This window comes from Serinus canaria, chromosome 3, assembly GCF_022539315.1.
Source record: "Serinus canaria isolate serCan28SL12 chromosome 3, serCan2020, whole genome shotgun sequence".
Taxonomy (NCBI): domain Eukaryota; kingdom Metazoa; phylum Chordata; class Aves; order Passeriformes; family Fringillidae; genus Serinus; species Serinus canaria.
In genome coordinates, this window is record NC_066316.1 from 11194696 (window position 1) to 11215606 (window position 20911).

A 20911-nucleotide genomic window follows, 5' to 3' on the forward strand; every position below is an offset into this window, starting at 1 on the left:
AGTGTAAATAAATCTATGAATATATAACATTTAAACACCTACAGATATTTTCACTTCAGCTTTGTAAAGTTTCCGAGTAGCAGAGTCTGGTGAGAAAAAATTGTGTCTTGTCAGCTACGGGATTCTGTCATTATAATCCTCTGCTCAAGAAAGGGTGATGTAATGCCCAAATGTTTAAACTTCTGGGCTCAGAACTCCAAAGAAAAAGAAATCACTATCTAATGTCTGCCTGCTGCAGTCAGCTGTAGATGGTGGTGGTAACACTATTATTCTTATTATTCTCTATTCTATTCTATTCTATTCTATTCTATTCTATTCTATTCTATTCTATTCTATTCTATTCTATTCTATTCTGTTCTATGCTTTATTTTCCTAAAGGGAGAAAATAGAAGTAATAATAATTTTGCCAAGACAGGGATGCATTGTACCCTGCCCTCCCTCTCAGTGACTTTGGTGACTGTTCAGGCCCTGCTTCAGAGATTGAGCAATGCCTCATTTAAAGGAAGAGGCCATGGAGCTGACTTAAATTATGTTGATATGGATTTGTTTTTTAAATACCACAATCAGAAGAAAAATCCCACACTGAGATATTTGAAGGTCTAATGGAAAAGAAGCGTTATGAGGATTTCTCTCTGGAGTGTGATTTTTAATTTATTTATGTATTCTTTGGACCATCTTTGCCCCTTTACCATCAATGACTTGCTGTGGGAATTTCAGACAGATATTGCTGTGCCTCCCCCAAACAATTTGGAAAAACTGTATAATCCCAGAATCAAATTTTTTCTTGCAATGGAAATGTGTGTGAGAGCTCATAGTAAACTGTGGTTCATGGTCTGTATTTCAGTCTTCATTCACCAGCCACAGAGAGAGGCCCAGAAAAAGGCAGACCCCAGAGGATGATGGTGCTAATTATTCTTGAATTCACTGTATCTGAACATGACAAAGGGCTAGTCAGGATTCAGCCATGCATTTACTCTGTTAATGCATTCATAGCTATCCAAGGAAGGAAAAAAAAAACCCACACTTTTAATTTTCCTCCATTACATGTCATCAGCTCAATTAACCATTATATTTCTAGTAAAATACTGGCAAATTACTGCTTTCTTATTTTGGCTTGCCTGAAGATTTATGGCTATTAGCATTAATTTGTTTGCATTATATGGCATTTCTTTCTCTCTTTAACAGCAGCATGCACTTTATTCTGAATGGTTTTTTTCTGTGTTTGCTGCCATTTCAATATTGCTTACTAACATTTACTATATTTTGCTTTTTTTTATTTTGCTGACAAAGTTGCATTGATGAAAGCTGATTTGCAAGGTAGATAGCCCTGTGTGTATTAAACAAGACTGAAACCCCCCCAATGCACAGTTGGATTTCTGCAATAAATGCTCTGTACATTTCAGAACTAAAGTGTGTTATTTCATCAGTGATTTTGCCTTTCACACCTCTAAAACAATGGGCTAAATGAACCTTCATTTTCCAGCATTGCTTGCATAAAGGCTTTCAGTCTTGAATATGTTTGTATAGTGATTGCTTTAGTGCTTTGATCATTCCTTTTTGAAATTTCTTTATATTTCAGTAGTCTAGTTATGGTTCTCTAGAAATAGAGTAGCTTTGTTTTTTTCATGTGTATGTCACATTTTGGCATGCCAGTTCATTAATAGTCTGATTTTCTGCATTTCCCCTTTTAGAAGGAACCTGCATGGGATCCCTAAAGCATGTGAATCAGTTCTTGTCAGCATTCCAGACAAACAACCCCAAACTGCTCTGAATTTCAGACCTAAATCATTTAAAATAATTTGTGGGATTAAAATAATCGCAATAGCGTAGCTTCTTTTATTGTTTCTTAAAACTTGTTTCATTTTTCTTTTTCATTATCCAGTCTTTCATATCCCAGAGTTTTGATTCCTGTGGCATCTGGCTTTGCTGTTTGAAATGCATTTACAGGAAGAAATGATGAAGTTTTTTAGACAATGTTTAGCCAGTGAATGGTCTGACCCGAGATTAACAAATAACTGACAACAAAGTTAACATTCCCACTGTACCTGGAATAATTCTGCTTCTGTTTTGTGCAATCTTTATGTGTTTGACATAGTGATCTTACAACTAAAGCAAACCCCCCCCCTTTTTAATGTCACCTGCTGCTCCAAAACCAGTGAGTTTATGTGCGTTTGACTTGGGAACCCTTGGCTCATTTGATTTGAGATGTCGGCAGCTACTCAGTGTGACCCTCTGGGCAGTGCCTTTCTCTGGGAGATGAAGTGCAAGTCCTTTTCTGTGTGTTCTCACCAGGCCCCAGCACAACGTGCCAAGAGGATTCCTGTGCAAACCAGGGCGTGTGCCTTCAGCAGTGGGATGGGTTCAGCTGTGACTGCAGCATGACCTCCTTTAGTGGACCATTATGCAATGACCGTAAGTACATGGAAAAATGTCCCTCTGAAAACCTCAGACAACATTTGAAGCAAGTGCCTAAAGCTTTATGTTGTTTTAATATCAGATATTTAACTGGACTGGTAAACCCTGTGAAAATCTGTAAGGCTCGTGGTAAGAACAAAAAGTATGCTTTATAAATTTTGGACAATGTGCAGTATCAAACACAGGCAGAACATGGTTTTGTTGCACTTGATTCCAAGTCTAATATCCTGATGCTTACCTGTTTGATGCAGTCCCTTTCCTGCAAAAATATTTCAAATGGATTTTTCTTTTCCTGATTGAGAACACGTTTTACATTTTGTTATCTTAATGGAGCACTATCACAAGGGCTATAATTACTGTGAAACAGTTGAGAAGGCTTATTATCTCCCTTTGTGGATTTCTTTAGGTGACACCCTAAATATGCCAATAATAAAAGCATGCTGAGTATTTTAGTTCTTTTAGATTTCATCTGAATAACACGCAGCAACCATCTGGTCTTCCAGGAAAAGCTTAAATGTGTCAAAAATAAGGGTCCTGATTCACCAGCTTCATAATGCAGTTTTATTCCAACCTAACCTTATTGATCTAAATAGAATTATGCAGGAGTGATGGTGGAATAATAATGGAGAACCACAATGTTCCACGGTAAATGATAAAAGTAAGCTGCTGATTTTTTGGGTTTAATTTATCACGTTTTTAATATCCAAATGTTGCACATTTTTATACCCATAAGATGATAGAATTTCTTTAAGGTATTTTTATTTCTATTTGTATACATTTATCTGAAAAAAAAGTGACTGATAAAAGGAAGTGTTGCATAACTGCCTAGACAAATATTCTGGATTTTTCTGTCTTGTTCTGGTTCTCCACACCACAGCAAGGCATGCCATCTTGGACAGACCCAAAACCAGCAGAATATTTATAATCTGAAAAGCTTTTAGCTCAACTTGTGTTCATCATAGGGCTAAGAAATTAACTGTATGCAAAAGCTAATAATTTATCCCAGTGAAAGTTCCGTAGTTTGAAAACTAGGGAAAAGATGAAAGGACTCATTCTGTTTCTCTGCAGTTGCTCTTCTGGTTGAAATGAAAAGTGATATTGAAAAACTTTCAATGATTTGAGCAAGGGTTTGGGTTTACTTTATGTATATGAGTTTGCATTTCCCAGCAATGTACATAAATAGTCATATTGCTAAACATGCATTTTTAAAGTTTCTTTCCCCTACCTACCACAAGAGAAAAGTGTTTCTGTTTTGCCTTTACGTTGTTATTTCTGTTTTGTGATCTTTTGAGTTGTTTCAGAAGTAACTAAAACCAGTGAATAGAAAGTTGCAGACATAACACCTAGCAAGGGATAAACTCAGTTTATAACTTTTAGTAGTAATTGCTGTGTGGACTTAGAATATTCTGTGAATTATTTCTTCAAGTGACAGGTAATGCATAAATGTGCAAATTGATGAGCTTATTTAAGAAAGATATTTACCTGTGAATGCTCATTTATACAGTAACCTCATGGACTACATTACACACAATTGAAATATTTTACCATATGCCATGTTTGATGATGGTAAAGGAGTCCTTTTAGAAGCTGGTTGCTAAAAATACTTTATTCCTAGAAAAATCTTTTTAACTTTTTTTTTTTTTTAATCACAAGCATGAAATATAAATTTATCCTCAGTATGGATGTTTTGGAATAGAATGCAGATTCTAACAAAAATATAATACATTTGGTTTCTGTTTTATCTTGGCTCCTTAGTTTAGTTCAGATTCCAAAAAAAAATCTGCAAAGCCCATCTAACCAGAGAGAATTTTTGTAGTTGCAAATGTGGCAGAAAAGAGGAAAAGTGATGTCAGTGTCATCTTCATGTTCTGAGCCTGCTCTCTGCTGTGTTTGGGAAGAGCATAATGGGAAGAGAAATAATGAAATGTTACTACAGCTTCTGAAAAGTGGCCCAGGCTGCACACCACAGACTAAACTTGGTGGCACTGAAATAAGACAAATTCCCTTCATGTGAGGAAACCTTCCAGTGACAGGTCTGGAACAGCAGCTGCTTGCTGCTGACAATGCATCCCCTTCAGGAAGGATGTAGGCACCTTCCTGAGCATCTTTCCATTGCAGATTGTGCGTGGAGCAGCACTGGCTGACAGAAGCTCAGATTTAACCCAGTGGTGCTACTCAGGCAGGCCCTTGGCTCACTTTACATGTGAATATAGTGTTTTATAGAAAATGGAATGCTTAAGGTGTCAAAATCTCATAGACAGAGATATTTTTTAGTCCCAAATCCCAGCAATTGACCACTTAAGTGTCAGTGATAATAGGAGAAACAGTTAGAAGTACTGAGTCCCTTACCCAAGGTGATGGTATCTCTATGAAAACACAGTTAGAAAGTGTGCCATTCTTGCCAAAATGCTGGACAGATGAAGGAGGAGGGAACAAAACAGTCAGAGAAGAGGGAGTGGGTGTTCAGGTGGGTGTGTGTTGCACTCTCAGCCAGGATTTAACCCATCACACCTCACCTCTGTTTTGTTCCACGAGTTCTTAGGGGACATATCTAAGCAGGAATTTCAGTGATAAAGTTGCTAGGGTGAGAGGGGAGCTGCCCAACCCCTCTGCTCAGAGCAGAATCAGATTGCACAGGTTGTCTGGGTCCTCTGAAAAGATGAAGGTTCCATAACCACTCTGGGACACCTGTCACAGTGCTCATTCACCCTCCTGGTACAAATATTTTCCTAGAGTTTAAATGATATTTCATATATTTCTGTTTGTGCCTATTGCCTCTTCTTCTGTCATTGGGCACCACTAAGAAAAATCTGTCTTTGCCTCACTTATATCAGTTATTTCATAATATTGATGGATCCCCACTGAGCCTTCTCTTCCCCTGGCTGAGCAGCCCCTGCTTCCTCACCCTCTCTTCATAGCAGAGAGCCCTTGATGGCCTTTGTGGCCCTTTGCTGGGCAAACACAGGTTTGTTCCTGTGCTCTCGTGTTGTTCTTGCACTGGGGAGCCCAGCACGTGGGGGCAGTGCTCCAGATGCATCTCAGTGCTGAACAGAGTGGAAGGATCACATTTCTCAACCTTTCTGCAGCATTTTAGCCCCATCTCTCACATCTCTCAATCATTCTGCAACATTTTACCACCAGAACTGGTGCTGGGCTTTTTTTGCCACAAGAGCAGGTTGCTGACCCACGTGCAACTTGCTATCAGGTTGTCCAGATCCCTCTCTGCCAAGCTGCTTTCCAGCTGGTCAAGCCCTAGCTTGTTCTGATGTGAGGGTTTACTCCTCCCCAGGTGCAGGATTTGGCATTTTTTAGGAGGTTCTTGTCAGTGCAGTTCTCCAGCTTGTCAGCATCCCACTGAATGGCAATGCAGGCATCTGGTTGATCAACCACTCCTCCCAGCTTCCTATCCTCTGCACTCTGCAAAAATGTGCACACATTACCTTGCTGCATTTGAGCTGATGCTTTCCATGCATTTCCCACAGTAACCCCAGAGCATGAAGATCTTACATGCATCATTCCTGGGCTTTACAGTGCAAATGTTTCACTTGTATAATTCTCTCCTCAAATTTCCAAAACAGGAGGTGTGGAGGAAATAATGAAAGAAATGATTTCATGGAATCTGTTACAATTCGTTTCACTGTGCAAGATATTTCTTCAATTTTTGTGAAAACAGATAATTATAGCCCTTTGCCATTCAGTGTATTATTGGAGGTGAATGTGTGGAAATTAAAATGAAGTTTTGGGGTTTTTTTAAAGTTCTCTCATAATAAACACCATGTGAGGCAGATTGTTTTCTTTCCTAGTCCAAGAGTGTCCTCTGTGTGTCTGCTAGGGGAGGAGGAGAAATTTAGGGAATACACCCTGACAGAAAAAGAACTGGGTCAGCTAAGTGCAAGGCTATAATTTTAAAAGTGTAGTCAGGAACAGCAACTAAAAAAGCTTCAAATATCAGTAGTCCAGCGAGTATAAAGTACCTGTAGACCATAAGCTATCATGGTGGCAGAGGTGGGAACTTTCAGTGTGCTGCAGTGTCCTGTCTGCTGGAAGATAAACACGGCAGGACAAACTTAGACCCCAAGATGCTGTTGGGTTAATCTTTTTTTTTCTTTTGATGTGATATGGCGCTTAGAGATTCATGCTCTTTAGGTGTAATGGACAGAATTCTGTGTTACACTGATTAATGTAAAGCCTGCAGTAATGGTTTTTCCTACATGTGGTATCACAAAGAGTCTGTACTAGAAAGATGGTTGTGGCTGTTCTTACAGATGGATGCACGGCCAGTGGGAAAATACATCATGAACATAGTAACCATATCTAAAAGCAGGTTATGTAGTGAAAGGTGTCCTCCCAGAGAAGTAATCTTTTCTATTTATTATTTTTTTAAATAAGAATAGGGTTAAAAATTACTCTGGCACAGCAAAACAAATCTATAAGAGTTTATCTGCTTTCTATAAGTCGGCATTGGTTTTTATTCAGGCAGTCTTTCAGTACAGCCGTATTAGTGACCATAATGGCATGTTTGTGGGAACAAACACTGCTGTTATGGCATGGAAAAGAGCAGACATAATAACATTGTCATATTGCATTAGTGCAGAAGTGTTCTGTGCCAAATTACAGGGCAGCTTCAACACTGTCTGTTACCTTAAAGGAATAATGTATTGGTGTTGTACTGAGATAACTAACACTGTCAACACTTGCACTAAAATCCACTTCTGAAGGGTTAGTGCTTCACCATGCAGTCTCTCCTGGCTATGAATTCAACATTCTCAGCCACTGTAAGTATAAGGTTCTTTTTATTTTATTTTTACTCTTTACCAATAAAAAAATCAAATCCCCTAATTTAAATGGAGAACTCTGTCAGTGTTATAAACATGGATTCACAAAAAGTCTGATTTTTTTTTTTTTGATATTTGTTTTTATTACAGATAGACATTTCAGCTAAGACTTTACCTGTCTTTGCCAGATTAAACTTCAAGTCTTGGCTTTCCTAATCCCCTTCTGCATTGGGGGCTGAAACATGTATGTTTCCAGAAAAACAAATCCTAAGTATTTCACATTGACCACATTGAACTGTGGATATCCCTGCCTGTTGCTGAGGATATTAGAAACAAGACACTATAAGAATACATTAGTTAAATTTTATGAGAGAATTCAATATTAGAGAATTTGACATAATAACAATTTGAGAAAGAACTGAATTTTGTCTTCACTGGGGTTTATAGAGTGTATTAAGTAATACTGAGGTACAGTTTCAACACAAAACTTCTAAGTATTGGGTCAGCATTCAGCATTAAATGAGTGGCCTTATAATACCAGCCACCTTCGCAGAAGAGCTCAGATCAAAACAAGCACATTCTCACACTAAATGAGACTGGAGTCTTATACTTTGGGAATCTGTAATTAGTGAGTATATGACAGCCCAGATGCAAGGCAGGTAATTCAGTATTGTTCACAAGCATATGTGGTTATCCTGAGGCTTGCACTGTTTCATGCTTTCAATGTGTGCACATACATGTGAAAAAAATCACTCACTATATTTATAGTACTCAAAAAATCAGAGTATTTGTTATTTTCTTTTGTATTTGCCACTGAATTTTTGCAATCTTCTGAGGTCTTGTATGGTGTTGAGGATTTGGTGGTCATTTGCCTCTCACAATGTCTTCCTTCTCCTGGGCTGCAAACCAGGGTGATACTCACTTTGTATTATCAGTCTAATATGACAAAAAGGATGGATTTAAATCATTTTGCTGCATATATTTCCTTCTCATTTTTTAATAGGTTTAACTGGTATGGATAGTGCATCCTTGGACCTTTTGACACCTAGAATGTAAGATCTATCTTAATGCTACTTTTGTGAGCAGGATACATACAAAATAAAGAAGCTTAATTAATCCAGTGGCCAAAAGCTGAACTAACCACAATGTCCACTCTCAGTAGAACTTCCCAAAATAATATTACATATTCCTGGCTAAGACTTTGTAGCTCCTAGCTACCAATAAACATATAACCTGCTATTAAGAAAAGGGAAGGGAAATTCCTCAAGTGTACTTTAAAATATATTTGATTTTCATCTCCAGTAGCAGAGAACGGAAAATATTTGTCCCTGATAACATACCAGTCAAAATACTTCATATGGTTATTTTGCCACTGAGACCCACTTTGCACATGAGAAATAAATATAGCTGTGCACAAAATTACAGTGCAGGGCAAGATGGTGGAATGAACTAATTGAGGAAATCTCAATTTGTTCAGCTTATCTTTTCTGATATCTCACTACAATGAACATCTGGAATTTCTGATGACAAATATCAGTGGCCTAATTTGTACAAAGTTCAAAGGAAGTAGGACTTTACACATGTCTTGAAAATGCAGAGAAGTTGAGGTGTTCAGGAGAATTAGAAAAGCTGTAAAAAGTGCCAGTAAAGTGTTGCCTGTGGCTGTCAACCAAGATTACTTATTTTTTGTTGATTTTAATTAGAAACCTAATCAGGATAAATTTCACCATGAACTGTTGGGTCCCTGTGATGTTATATGGCAGCACATGGTGCTTCAGGAAGAGATATAGAGGTTGATGCACAGATGACAACATTTTTTCAAGCCTTTATTGTCCCAGCTCTGTTAGGTTTCTTTCCTCCACTCTTTTAAGTCGGTCTTGCAATATGTAAATTTGGAAGTATGTAAATTTTAGCTTTTTTGCCAAGATATACCAGTCTATTAATTATGGAGGTGAACAGGCGTGGTTTTTTTAAAAGTTTGAAAACAAGTTTAAGAATTTTTTTCTTGTTTACATTCAAATTTTGGAGTGGTCAGTTAGATGAGCTACCCATTCCTAAAATAATTCAGGAATTTCCATTTTCTTAAGTCTGTTGCAAGCTTTACCTTTAAAAAAATGAAAATAATAGCAAGTGGTTTGGCAGTCACTGTAGAAATTCTTTTATGCAAGAATATTTCTAGCAAAGAGTAGCAAGTAAAGTATCAAGTGGGATACTTGCTGCAGAAAAAGCCAAAAAAGAACTTTCAAGGTAGCCAAAACACATTGGTATAGTCGTACTTGTAGCTCAGACAGAAGCAATTATGCAACATTTCTGGCCTACTCAGAGATATTTTTTTATTTCACAATATTAAAAATGGAACATAGTGTCAGAAAATTGCAAGCTTCTCTCTGCCTCCGGAGGAATCAAGGGAGTAATTAAATTGGATTTTGCTATGTCAATAATATCTTTCTCTTATTAATGGCATAATAATTTTGTAAATCAAGTCCTAGAAGTGTTTCCAGTGTCATAAAGGTGAAAGTGATTAAGGGTTAATTAAATATATTCTCATGGAACTGAAATTGTTCTGTTGGGTATCGTTAGATTCCTTTCTCTAGAACTTTCAATTATTACAATTTAATGGCATATTATGTACAGTTCAGACCTGAAATTTGTGTAGCCAAAAGCTCTTCACAATAATAAGCATACTGGTCGAGTGCAGTCATTATTCCTTCTCACAGATTTCTCTGAACATCCTAACAATATCACATATTAAAATCAATTCTATGTACCTGGTTGTTTTCTGAGCTAGATAAATCATTATACACAGCACAGCTGGAGGAGAAGTTTTAGCTCTGGAATGATGTCAGTCGTTCATCTCCAACAAATCCCCCAAAAAAGGCAATGAGTAAGTGCTGCCTTTTTTAATAGATGACAGCTGCAAGGGTCACAGATGGTAAGAAAGAGGATGAAAACCTTTCCCAAGCAGAGTCTTCTATAACCCATAGCATGAAAATAGCTCAAAGTGTGTGTGGAGAGCTTGGTAATGAATGTCTGTTTAATGTGTGAGGTATTTAAACACAATGGCACAATGGTGCTTCAGAAAGATGAAATTATTCAGTTTTTCTGAAGTCTCTACAACAGGACTGGGGTTGCTAAGGCAACCTGTTCTTCCTCAGCATGTGCTCTGGCTTGACAGCTGCATAGGTGGGTTACATTCAAAGTAACTCCACACATGTGAGGCATTCCTGTGCTCATTGCAAAATGAGATTTTGTCAGTCCCTTGACACAGTCTTCTCTGTGTTCATTTTAGCCAGGATCTGCAGAAGATTTAGGCAAAGAAAACCTTTCTGTTAAAGGCAGAATAAAGAAAATGCCCTGACTCTGATCTAGGCAAATTGAGGTGTTGCAGAGTCCAAATTAAAGGCACAGGAAAGGATGCATTGTACAGACACTTGGTTCCCATGCTGCAGAACAGACCTTGCACCTGTTTTGGCCACTTTAGGCCTGCCACTCTACCTGAGCAGCAATTAATCTAAATGAAATATCCATATTTTTCTCAACATAAACATAATCTCTAAGGGTGCTTATTCTCTCAATGTCACCTGCAATGCTTAAGATCCCTCAATATTTCATTTTAACTGAGCCTTATGAATTCGTGTACTGATGTTGTGCTTGGAATTCTTTGTAGCCATTTTCTGATCAGGTGTTCTAGGGTATTATGAAAGCAGGTAACAGAGTCAGTAACAGCAGTATGAAAAAAACACTGATGGAAGCAATGCTCCTAGGGCTGAAGGAATTTTAGGAGGTTTTTAGTGTCTGGTTGCTTGATGAAGGCGACTGCAAAATGAAGTCCCAGCCCTGGGAAAACCACTCTGTATTAAAAGCAGTCAGTACCCAGGCTGGGTACTGGAACTGTAGAAAAGGGGGTGAAGAACAGCTAAAGTGAAGCTGTTTGGTGCCCACAAACCCAATTAAAAGTTTGTGTTAAGGATGCATGTCGATTTTGTGGAAATTCTCAAGGAATGATCACGCTGCTAAGCTTTATGTTATCACTCTCCTTTAATGAAGCCCCACTTTGAATTAAAAGCAGACATATTCAGAAGCACATCATTTCACTGTAAACATCCACACTCTAAAAGACACTTAAAATGCATGATATGCAATATTCAATGTCAAAGTGCATTAATATTTACAGATACCATTTGCAAATCATCTCAAACTCAGAGTCTGCCTTACCATATAAGGGAGTCCTCACTACAGCATGTTTTGATGTTTTAAAATTTTCTCTCTTTTAAATACTGTGAATCTTAAGAAAACTTCTAATCAGGTCGATGGTCTGATATTTAGACAGGACAGATGCTTTCTAGCAGCAAACTGAAATTCAGTTTCAATTTGAGCTCAAATCACCAGCTGAATGATGTGATTCTAATATGTGGAAATCCAAAGTCATATAGAGGGTCATGGAATCTTCCCTCTCCTTCAAGTATTAAACCCAGTCTTGAAGCTAAACCCAGAAATTTTGAAATTGCTTGAAATGCTTTCTACTCTCTTTTTTTTTTTTTTTTTTCCTCTTTATTCCATCTTCTGTTTCACCCAAACATGTTAGCTTGGCCTTAGGTTGATTGTGGTCATGAATTTTCCTCTGATCCAGCAGCAAGTGTGGCTCCTCAGCTATATTTTGATTTAGTGCTGAGCTCCAATCATTCCTCTTTCATTCAGTCTCGTCTTTTTTCCCCTGCTAAATGGATGGGGACACATTTTAATAGGTTTCCTTTTGTAAACCCTGGGGGGAAGTCTTCATAGGAGGAAATATTCAAAATGATAGTATCTCTGTAATTGAAAGCACTACCAGGAAGAAATGAAAAATGTTTCCAAATTAGCTGGACCAATAGTGGCATGTCAGATAAAGTTCAGATACTTTCAGAGCTGAGCAGATTGAATTTCTGTACCACTGAGGCCTGAACAATTTTAAAATCATAATTTGGGGGACATGTTACAGAGCAAACATAATCCTATTTCCCCCCGAAATTCTACCCCAAAGCTTTTCTCTTTCTTGCCTCTACTTGCTACAAACCCGTAATACCAGTGATATTTAATTTGAAATACTTAAAGCAGCTTTCCTGGGAGGACAAGCAACTTGAAAGAAAGCTTGTGTGACTCCAACAAATGCACAGGGCCAAGAGATGATATTTTCTCTGAAGATTAACCTTTTCCTGTGTATGATATTGTACACCAGGCAACAGAGAAAAGCTGATTCATAAACCTGTAACAAAAATGCAGTGTATTGTAGTTTCAGATATGTAGAAAATATATTTCTTTTCGCTTTTTCTGCACTGCATAATTTTTTTCCACTACTTGATCAGAACATAAATAAGCTCTCTAAGGAAGTGCTTCAACTTGTTTCTCAGCTCAGTTTTCTAGGAAGAATGAAGTCAGGGTTAAGGCTGTGTTGTAAAAAATATTATTGTATTTAAGTAATTTGGAAAATGTCAGTTTTGAAAGTCAAAATTGAAGAGTCTTTACATTTAGACCAAGAACATCATCTTAAATAGAAATATTAAATTTTTCTAGCACCCTTATAATGTAACCCTATAGAAGCTCTCTAAGAGTAGGAATTCTGTTCTTTTTTTTTTTCCACTTTCTATAAACATTTTGTCCTATGTACCTTCCAAAATGAGGATGTTGGTGGATGTGTGATGGCAAAGGTATTTTTAAATCACCTTGTATAATTCAACCTCACCAGCACAACTGTGGTAGCATGTGGGGGGACAAGTTTGGAGCAAATTTCAGTCCTATAAACTTCTTAGGCCAGCTCTGAATACTAAACCAAGTTCTTGGGTAGCTCCATCTTCAGCTTGGTATGCCAGAAGTAATTAGTGTGGAGAGGGCATGCTGGGAACAGAGTTAATATTGCTCAGTTTGTGCCATGCCAAGATATTGATGTGTAAATATTGGTAGAGTTGTGTGTAAAACAGCTTTTAAAACTGGAAAGTTTAAGCAAGAAGGAGTAAAAATGTGGAAGGCTGTAGGGAATCATAGCCTGGCAGACAGGTGTTGGCTGTTGGACAGCCTTAGCTGATATATTTTGGGCAATTCTGGGTAGTTTGAAGCAAAGATCTAGGTGATCTTAAGTATTAAGGGTGTAAAGTTTTCCGATTTTTAAGAATAATAGAAAATCTGGGGAAGGAACTCAGTAGGATAACTCTACACAAACTCTTGTTCGTGCTTAGGTTTACTTTAAACTGAAATATGGACCACTGAGAAGAACCTATACATTGGTAAACACTATTCCCTCATGTGAATATTCTGAAACTCATTCTAATATGTATGTTTATGGGAGTAATAATGTGAACACTTACAGAATTACAAAAGTGGTCTTATATGAAGACAAGAGCTTCTAGACTGATATACTCTCAGAGATAATTAAAATCATTCCTTCATAACATTAAGTGATTCTGAATAAATCTTTTTTTCATCACTCTATTAGAATACAGCTGTTTGGTTTGGTTTGGGGTTTTTGGTTTTGTTTTTTTTGTTGTTTTTTTTTTTGGTTTTTTGTTTTTTTTTTTTTAATAAAAAAGGGAGGGACCCAATAACCATGGCACAATAACAACATTTGAAAAAAAATTTTTCTGACTTCTGACTTAAGATGTCTTCCTAACGTGAAATTCTTATCTGAGTTTCTGGGGTCATTGACATTGTGAACAGTTTGTCTATTTCCTTTTTCCTGCTTCAGGATGAAAATGCTATAAATCCAAAGGTGAGGTTCAATACAAGTTGCACGTTGCACGTGTTCAGTTGTGTGAAAATTCAGACGTTTCATTAGATTGACTTGTTTGGCTTCATCTTTGTGGGCAAGTCAGATTGATAAAAGCAGTAACACACAGCCTAGAGGTCTCTGAAGACCTTTAGGATTTAAGCTTCATCTGCTTTTTAATCCTACCATCTTTTATTATTCTGTGGGATGGCATGGTTTGGCTCCTGGAGCTGGCAGGTGGCAGCGATCCCGTGATTGCATCTTGGCTGTGTGCTGCCAAGGCACAAAGGAGAGCCATGGTAATCCACTCCACTGCATATTGCCTGTGCTTTTAGTACCCTTAATCTCATCCTAAAGTCCTACATCTCTGTAAGTTTTATATGCATATGTTTTAACTTTTGGAGAAAGTAGCATAAAATAATAATTAGGCTTCATATACCACTCTGCCACCAAGAGCAACAAAAATGTCTAATGATCATGAAGAATAAATGGTCCTGTCCAGGCTGCCTCTTTTTTCTTTTTTTTTTTTTTTTTTTTTTTTGCCAAGGCTTAGCTATTTAATATATGTAAATTATTTAACCTACACTTGTCCTTAAAATATGATTGTGCCATCATTTATGTTCACTTTAAATCAGCTTTCAAAAGGAAAAGATTTGAAGATTTGCAATGACATTTATTTCTACTGCCATCTGTGCTCCAAAACTTCTATTTATTAGTATATTTATTCCATTTAGATATAATGTGATTTATCTCTCCCCTCATCTTAGTAAACATTTAGGTTGTAATTCTGTAGTTATTTATGACTGGACTTGAGGCTGTTTTCAAGCACTTTAAAACCTTTATTATTTTTTCCTCTTGGAGTGGCATAAAAAAGGCCTTAAGTCAAAATCCAGTATATCTCAAGAAAGCCAGAGTAATTACCTTAAGAAGATAGAATGCAATAGCACTGGCAGAACAGGAAATGTCCCCTCTGCCCCTGGCCTCCAGGACAGCAAAACAATTCAAGGACAGTGTGGACTCAAAAAGGAGATTTAAAGGGTTTTTTTTCTGGCTCAGGTTTTGTTAACCTGGGTCATTACTGGGATTCTCAGGTATGCTGCTGCTCACCATCCACAATGGCTCTTCTGCCTGCACAGGCAGGATGAGTTTGGGACTCATTCCTGTAGGACATGAGTGGGACGGAAATAAACCAACTCTTCATCTGATCTATTTTTGTGTTGGATACAGAAGGTGATATCCAGCAGATTTGAGAGTGTGACTTTTAAAGGAAAATGTGTCAGACATGTAGAGGATGTGTAAGCATTAATAAAACAATGAACACTTTTGTCCACTCCCAACTAGCAATGCTAATTCATCCTTCTTGGAGAAAAGCATCAAGTAGGTAATGATATTTGAGATCTGAGTTCATTAGTGATAGATGCACTTGAAAATGGTGATAATAACAAAATATTTATCCATCTTCAATGCCTATTTTTATGTGCACTTTTTTCCAGAAGGTTTTAGAGCATCCCAAATGGATTTGTTTCTGTAACATGATGTCTGTTCATATTAATGTTTGGGAGAGAGATCAATGAATTTATTTATGAAAACATATTTATCAATTCTGCAGATGGCAAAATAAGCAAGCAATGATATTGTGGCTATCATGATTAAACATCATCTCTGAAAACCCTTTCAGTGTTGATATTTGCCCTGTGTTTATGCTTTGGTTAGTCAATTGTAAAGATCAGATTGGAAGCAACTTCTTTGCTGATTTTAAAAGGAGGAAATAATTTTTCCTACCCACCTGAGTGTCAATTTGCCAGGAGTAAACTAAAATGCTCCAGAATGGAGACTGGCAAATATTGCCAACTGTTACTCAAATGGCATGCTATGATATCAATATTCCTGGCATGGATATGTATATGTATGGGGTTTTTTTAATTATTATTCACAATTTTGATGCATGAAGTTGGTGTTCCATTTTGTGTGTTTAACTTGGGAGAGATTAATTTGATGATCAATCAGATGTAGTAAAAAGTCCTCCTGATATTACACTTTCTTCATTTTTATCTTTTCTCGAATATTTCCAAATCTCCTTTTCCTTTTGGCATCCTTCAGTAACTTTGTTTAGGGCCTAAATACCTCCGTGATGGAATTTTTGGATAAAACCGTGTTAAACTCATTGGAAGCAAGATGGGTTTCTAAGAGGCAGCTATCTTTGTAGACAGCCCCAAGTTCTGTCTGTGCCTAATGAGACCCAGGCTCTCATGGCTCTGAAATGCTCAGGTTGCTGTGCTGGGTGTGCAGAGCCTGTGCTGGCTGGGGATCTGCAGTGGAGCTGCACAAACCATGCTGGGCCATGGGGCCATTATTAAATTTGCTGTACGCTCCTGTGGCTCCTGGCAGCGCAGCCTCGTCTGCTGAGATGCCATTGAAATCAGCTCCTCAGGCAAAACATCCATTAAACTTTCTTCTTGAAAGGACAAAAAAAAAAAAAAAAAAAACAAAACTTCTGCTAATTTGCTGCAATTTATGTTTGCTTTGTGATTCTGCAGCCCAGCCTGCCAATGGAACTGTGCTAATCAGGAGGAACTGGTGCCTGTATGCATTCAGACATCCTACAACTACCACTCCTCAACTAAAACAATATTCCACAAGGCTTTGGTTTTATTTTTCTAGCATGGTTGGAGCCTTGTGGCATATGATTTTGCAATTTTTGTTTTTTCACCTTAAAAATCCTTGAGTGTTTTGCTTGCTGAAATGACTGTTCTTAGAGTACTGTACTTTTTCCTTTTATATAGTGTAGTTTAATGATAGAAAATAGGTGTCTCACAGATAAAATTATGTACTGCTGCTATTGTGTCCTGTCTCTAAGGCTTAAGCCCTGTAATCTTTTAAAAATTGATCATTAGTTGCTTATCTTCCATAATGTTACTGTTGACTAAAAATTCGGAAAACACTTAAATTATAAGGGAAAAAAAAATAATAGGAGATGGTGGGTAGCACTTTGTGGGAAAACTATTAGAAATAGAGAGTGAGTAGGAGAAGCATTTCTTATAAAAGGTTTCAAGACCCCAGAAATCTAAGATGAAAAAAGAACAATTTAACTGTGTGAACATACTAGATCCGTTTTTTTGTTTGGTTAGGGATTTTTTGGGTTTTCTGGTGTTTTCTTAGAGACATATAAAGGTCTGTGGACTCTCTGTGAACCTGATCATCTCATGCAAAAAGCTAAAGGTCCATTCAGATTTTGAGTAAGCAATTTCCATTCCACTGGACTCTTATTTGTGCTTGAAATCTGTGGTTGTGTTGCTCACCTGACAAGATAAATGCTACAAAATTAATCCAAAATTACTCTAATTTCCATTCTGGAGAGAGTGAACAACTCAAGAGAATGGTGTTTTCTATTGATATTTTAGGATTAGTTTGAAAATAGGAAAATCTCCACCTCTGTCTTGCAGGAATTTGTTTATATTGGTCACAAGCAGCAGTTTGTTCAAACAGACAGAATATTCAGGTGATTTTATTGCTGAAATTCATGTCAGTGTCCAGGATTTGATCTGGTGTTTGAGACTGCAGCAAGGTGTGCTATCATGTGCCTGTAAGTTTGTGTAGCTCATATGAGTTTGGGTTACTCATACCCTGCTCTTTCCCTACTTGTTTCTAAATCCTAGAAAGAGGCTGAGAGTAACTTGTGCTGTCTGAGGCAAGGAAATTTTACCTAATAAATTAGCAATTCTCTTAGCTCACTAATCTAGTTCAGACTCTCTCTGCTCTATTTTATGTTATTGTGCTGTGATTTTATTTTTTTTTTCTCATTTTGATCTTAGTGTCACAATTAGATCACAGGTTTTACTATGCTGGGATAAACTCATGATCCAACTCATTCACTTCTCACTGTTTGTGAGACCAGATGTTTCTGGTGGGTGCTAGAAATGTGCTGAATGATTGAGCTTATTGATAGAAAATATTGACATTTAGACCCTCTTTTCACCTTTATTCCTGGGCAAGCTTTTGTTTCTTAACCAGTGAGATATCTAAAGAGAGATATGAAAGTGAAGGGTGTGTAGTATCACTTATCCTAATCTCACATTTTAGTGAGGAGCAGGGTGGAGGTGCACTGCCATGTTTTACAGGATACTGCCAGACCTTCATGTTGTTTAATCCCTGTTTAAAACTTCAATTAATCCTGAATTAAATTTTCAAGCATACAAAGTTTGATGCGTTAGCGACAAAAGTTCTGGATATTTTAATTAAATGCCATTTCTCTTAAGCATGTTAGGATTCAGCAATGTTGACTCTGTGCTGAAATCTCATTTTGCTTAGAATTCAGTAGCTATGATTATCAGGGTACAATTGCAGCCTTGGTGCTCTCTGCTAAGGATGGGAAAATTGCTTAGACTGAAACGATTTGCAAATTTCTGCACATCAAGGGGTTGCCTGCCAAGATTTTGCTTTTCACAAATGTGAATCTCTCACAGTGGGAACACACACGGGCAATTGCTCTCCAAGAGATGCTTTATTCTCAAATTTGCTTTCCCTAGCTTGAGGCAGTTGCATGTCAGCTCCAGGTGCCTGTTGTGGGCAGCTCCATCTGACCGTCTAGAGCATCGCTTTTAGGTAATTTTGCATCCTTGTGAAACTTGTTAAAAAGCCATTTCAGAGAGACATTCTGTGCTTTCCAGGTAGGACAGCTTGCTGAGCTGGCTGGGAAGAGCATGTTTGTGTGTGTCTCTAAAAGATGGATTGGAAACAACTGAAAGACTAAAACAGCAGGCTGCTGGAGAAGAACAGAGATGGCTCTGTGTGTGTGGTGTGCCCACCTAGAGACAGGTGACTTTCAGGGAGATCAAAAGATGCTGTTGATCTCAGGCAGCCTTCTGTAAACTGAGGGGAGAATATAAATTTAAAAGTGCAGACATGTGCTCTGATGTGAGGTGACTGAAACCAGCCTTCAGCCTTTGTATTTTAAGTCTCATGACCTGTGGAGCACCGTTTCCCATGGCTGCATTCACAAGAGAGAAAGAATAACTGATTTTTCTTCCTTTTATCTTTCTTTCTTCCACTTAGTTTAGAAAAAGGAACAACAATATAAACAGCTAAGCAAACTCCCCACACTCTCTTGTCCTTATTACCATTATCTTTTGGGCCTAAATGATAAAGTTGGAGGTGATAAATTTGAGAGCTACCTGAGAGAAAAGGAAAAAAAAAAACAAACAAATCATTGCAATGATGATCTTCTGGAGTTTATAGGAAATATCAACCAAGACACTCACCCCAAAAGGTCATTACCACAAAAAAGGAGCCAAATTCCCTATTTTAAAAGATTCCACAGAGGGCAAAGTCTATAAAAATCAAAACATTTTTTTCCATGTCAAATCACCATTCTGATCATACAAATACTAAAACAATGTGGCTTGGTTTTTTGTTTTCTAATAGCTCTAGGGCAGCAATTGTTGCTACTGTGTCTTCTGACTTCATTGCCACCATGTGCCATTTCTGCTTGGGTTTAGAACTAGAAGAAATGTGAATTTACCCACCTGAGTGTGACCTCTTAGTATAAATTAGTACTAGAGGTTTTGGGTTTTTTTTCCAGACCATTCTGCTGAAAACATGAAGCAGACAATGGCTCCTGAGGAGCAGATGAAGAATAAATAAAGAAAGTATTTTAGGGACTGGTATAACAATCTAGAGAACACAAAACTAAGGCAGCCAGACATGCAAAAACCCTTTTTTATTCCAGGGACACATAGCTGATGACCTACAACCAAGTCCATATTGCCTTAGGGAAAAACAGGCAGATAGAGAGTTTCTAGAGGCCAGCAGGAAAGATTGGGATGGGTGTCCCCTGTGGAGCATCCCTTCCTGGGCAGCCTGTTCCATGCAGCAGGGAATCACATCATGTTGACAACCATGATCATCTTGTACCTCAGTGATATGACACTTGTCATCAATACCTGTCACTCATCAATACCTGTCACTCATCAATACCTGTCACTCATCAATACCTGTCACTCATCAATACCTGTCACCATCCTGCTGGTTTTTGGATGATACTGCCATTTTGACTCTGAAATTGGCTTAATTAGAGTGCCACTGTTGCACACCAATTGACTGTTCAACCCTGAGCACACCTGGTTTTTGTGACATCTCTCAAGTATTAGGAGGAATTTTATTTACTTGCCTTGCTGTCACAGAGATGTAACAGTCTGGAATCTCACAGGAGGGTGTGGTGGTGTCTTTCTTCATGGCATTTTTGTGAAGTTCTGAAGTGTGAGTCCCCAGATCCACAATATTCATAAGCAATAATTTTTATGAAAATGAAAAAAAGTTGAAATCCTTAATCTACTTTCTGTTTCCTTTAACAAATAGGTATGAGGTAAGACAAATGGGAAAACAAAGCTGTGTAGGAAATGTGAGAAGACTATTGCAAACACTCAAATTACTCAAAATCACTTGTCTCTCAAAGTAAGAATTTGCATTTAGAGAAAGCATCAGTCTGAGCAAGAAATTACTGTAATTAAAGATAAACATGTCTGTGAGGTATTTCTCAGTGCAAAATTAATGAAGTTTGTTCTGAAACAACTTTGCCATAGAAAAACTATATCAAAAAACAATATCAAAAACCAAGACAAACCTGCAAACATGATTATATTTGGAAACTCTTGGGGCATTCCCTTTCACTGTGTAGTACAGTTTTTTCATGTTTCCTTTCAGGTTGTTAATTAGCTGCTGACTGGGTTAAGAAATTAAAGAAATTAGCACCTAAATTCTTTTTTTTTTTTTTTTTTTTTTTTCAAATGGGGGTTTAAAGAAAGAGTTAATCTAAACTGTCAAGCCCAGAGCCAGCAAACTTGGATATAATTTGGAGTTCAGACAATAGCTGATGTACAAACATTCTAATCTTGGGTGTGCAACATCTAGCAGCAAAAACTCAATAATTCTATGGTGAGTATCTTCCATGGTACTGAATTTGTGTGTGAGAAAAATCTGCAGAGGTAAA

At 37.6% G+C, this 20911-nt stretch overlaps 1 protein-coding gene across 9 annotated transcripts in view; it reads left to right on the plus strand.

Annotated features, from left to right (window-relative positions):
- NRXN1 (neurexin 1) overlaps positions 1 to 20911 on the plus strand; it is a 668036-nt gene that overhangs the window by 332370 nt on the left and 314755 nt on the right. For all 9 annotated transcript variants that reach the window (XM_030236511.2, XM_050972677.1, XM_030236512.2 and 6 more), the window contains one exon: positions 2293 to 2412. In XM_030236511.2, coding sequence (XP_030092371.1) covers positions 2293 to 2412 — 120 coding nt within the window. The remainder of the gene's footprint in view (positions 1 to 2292; positions 2413 to 20911) is intronic.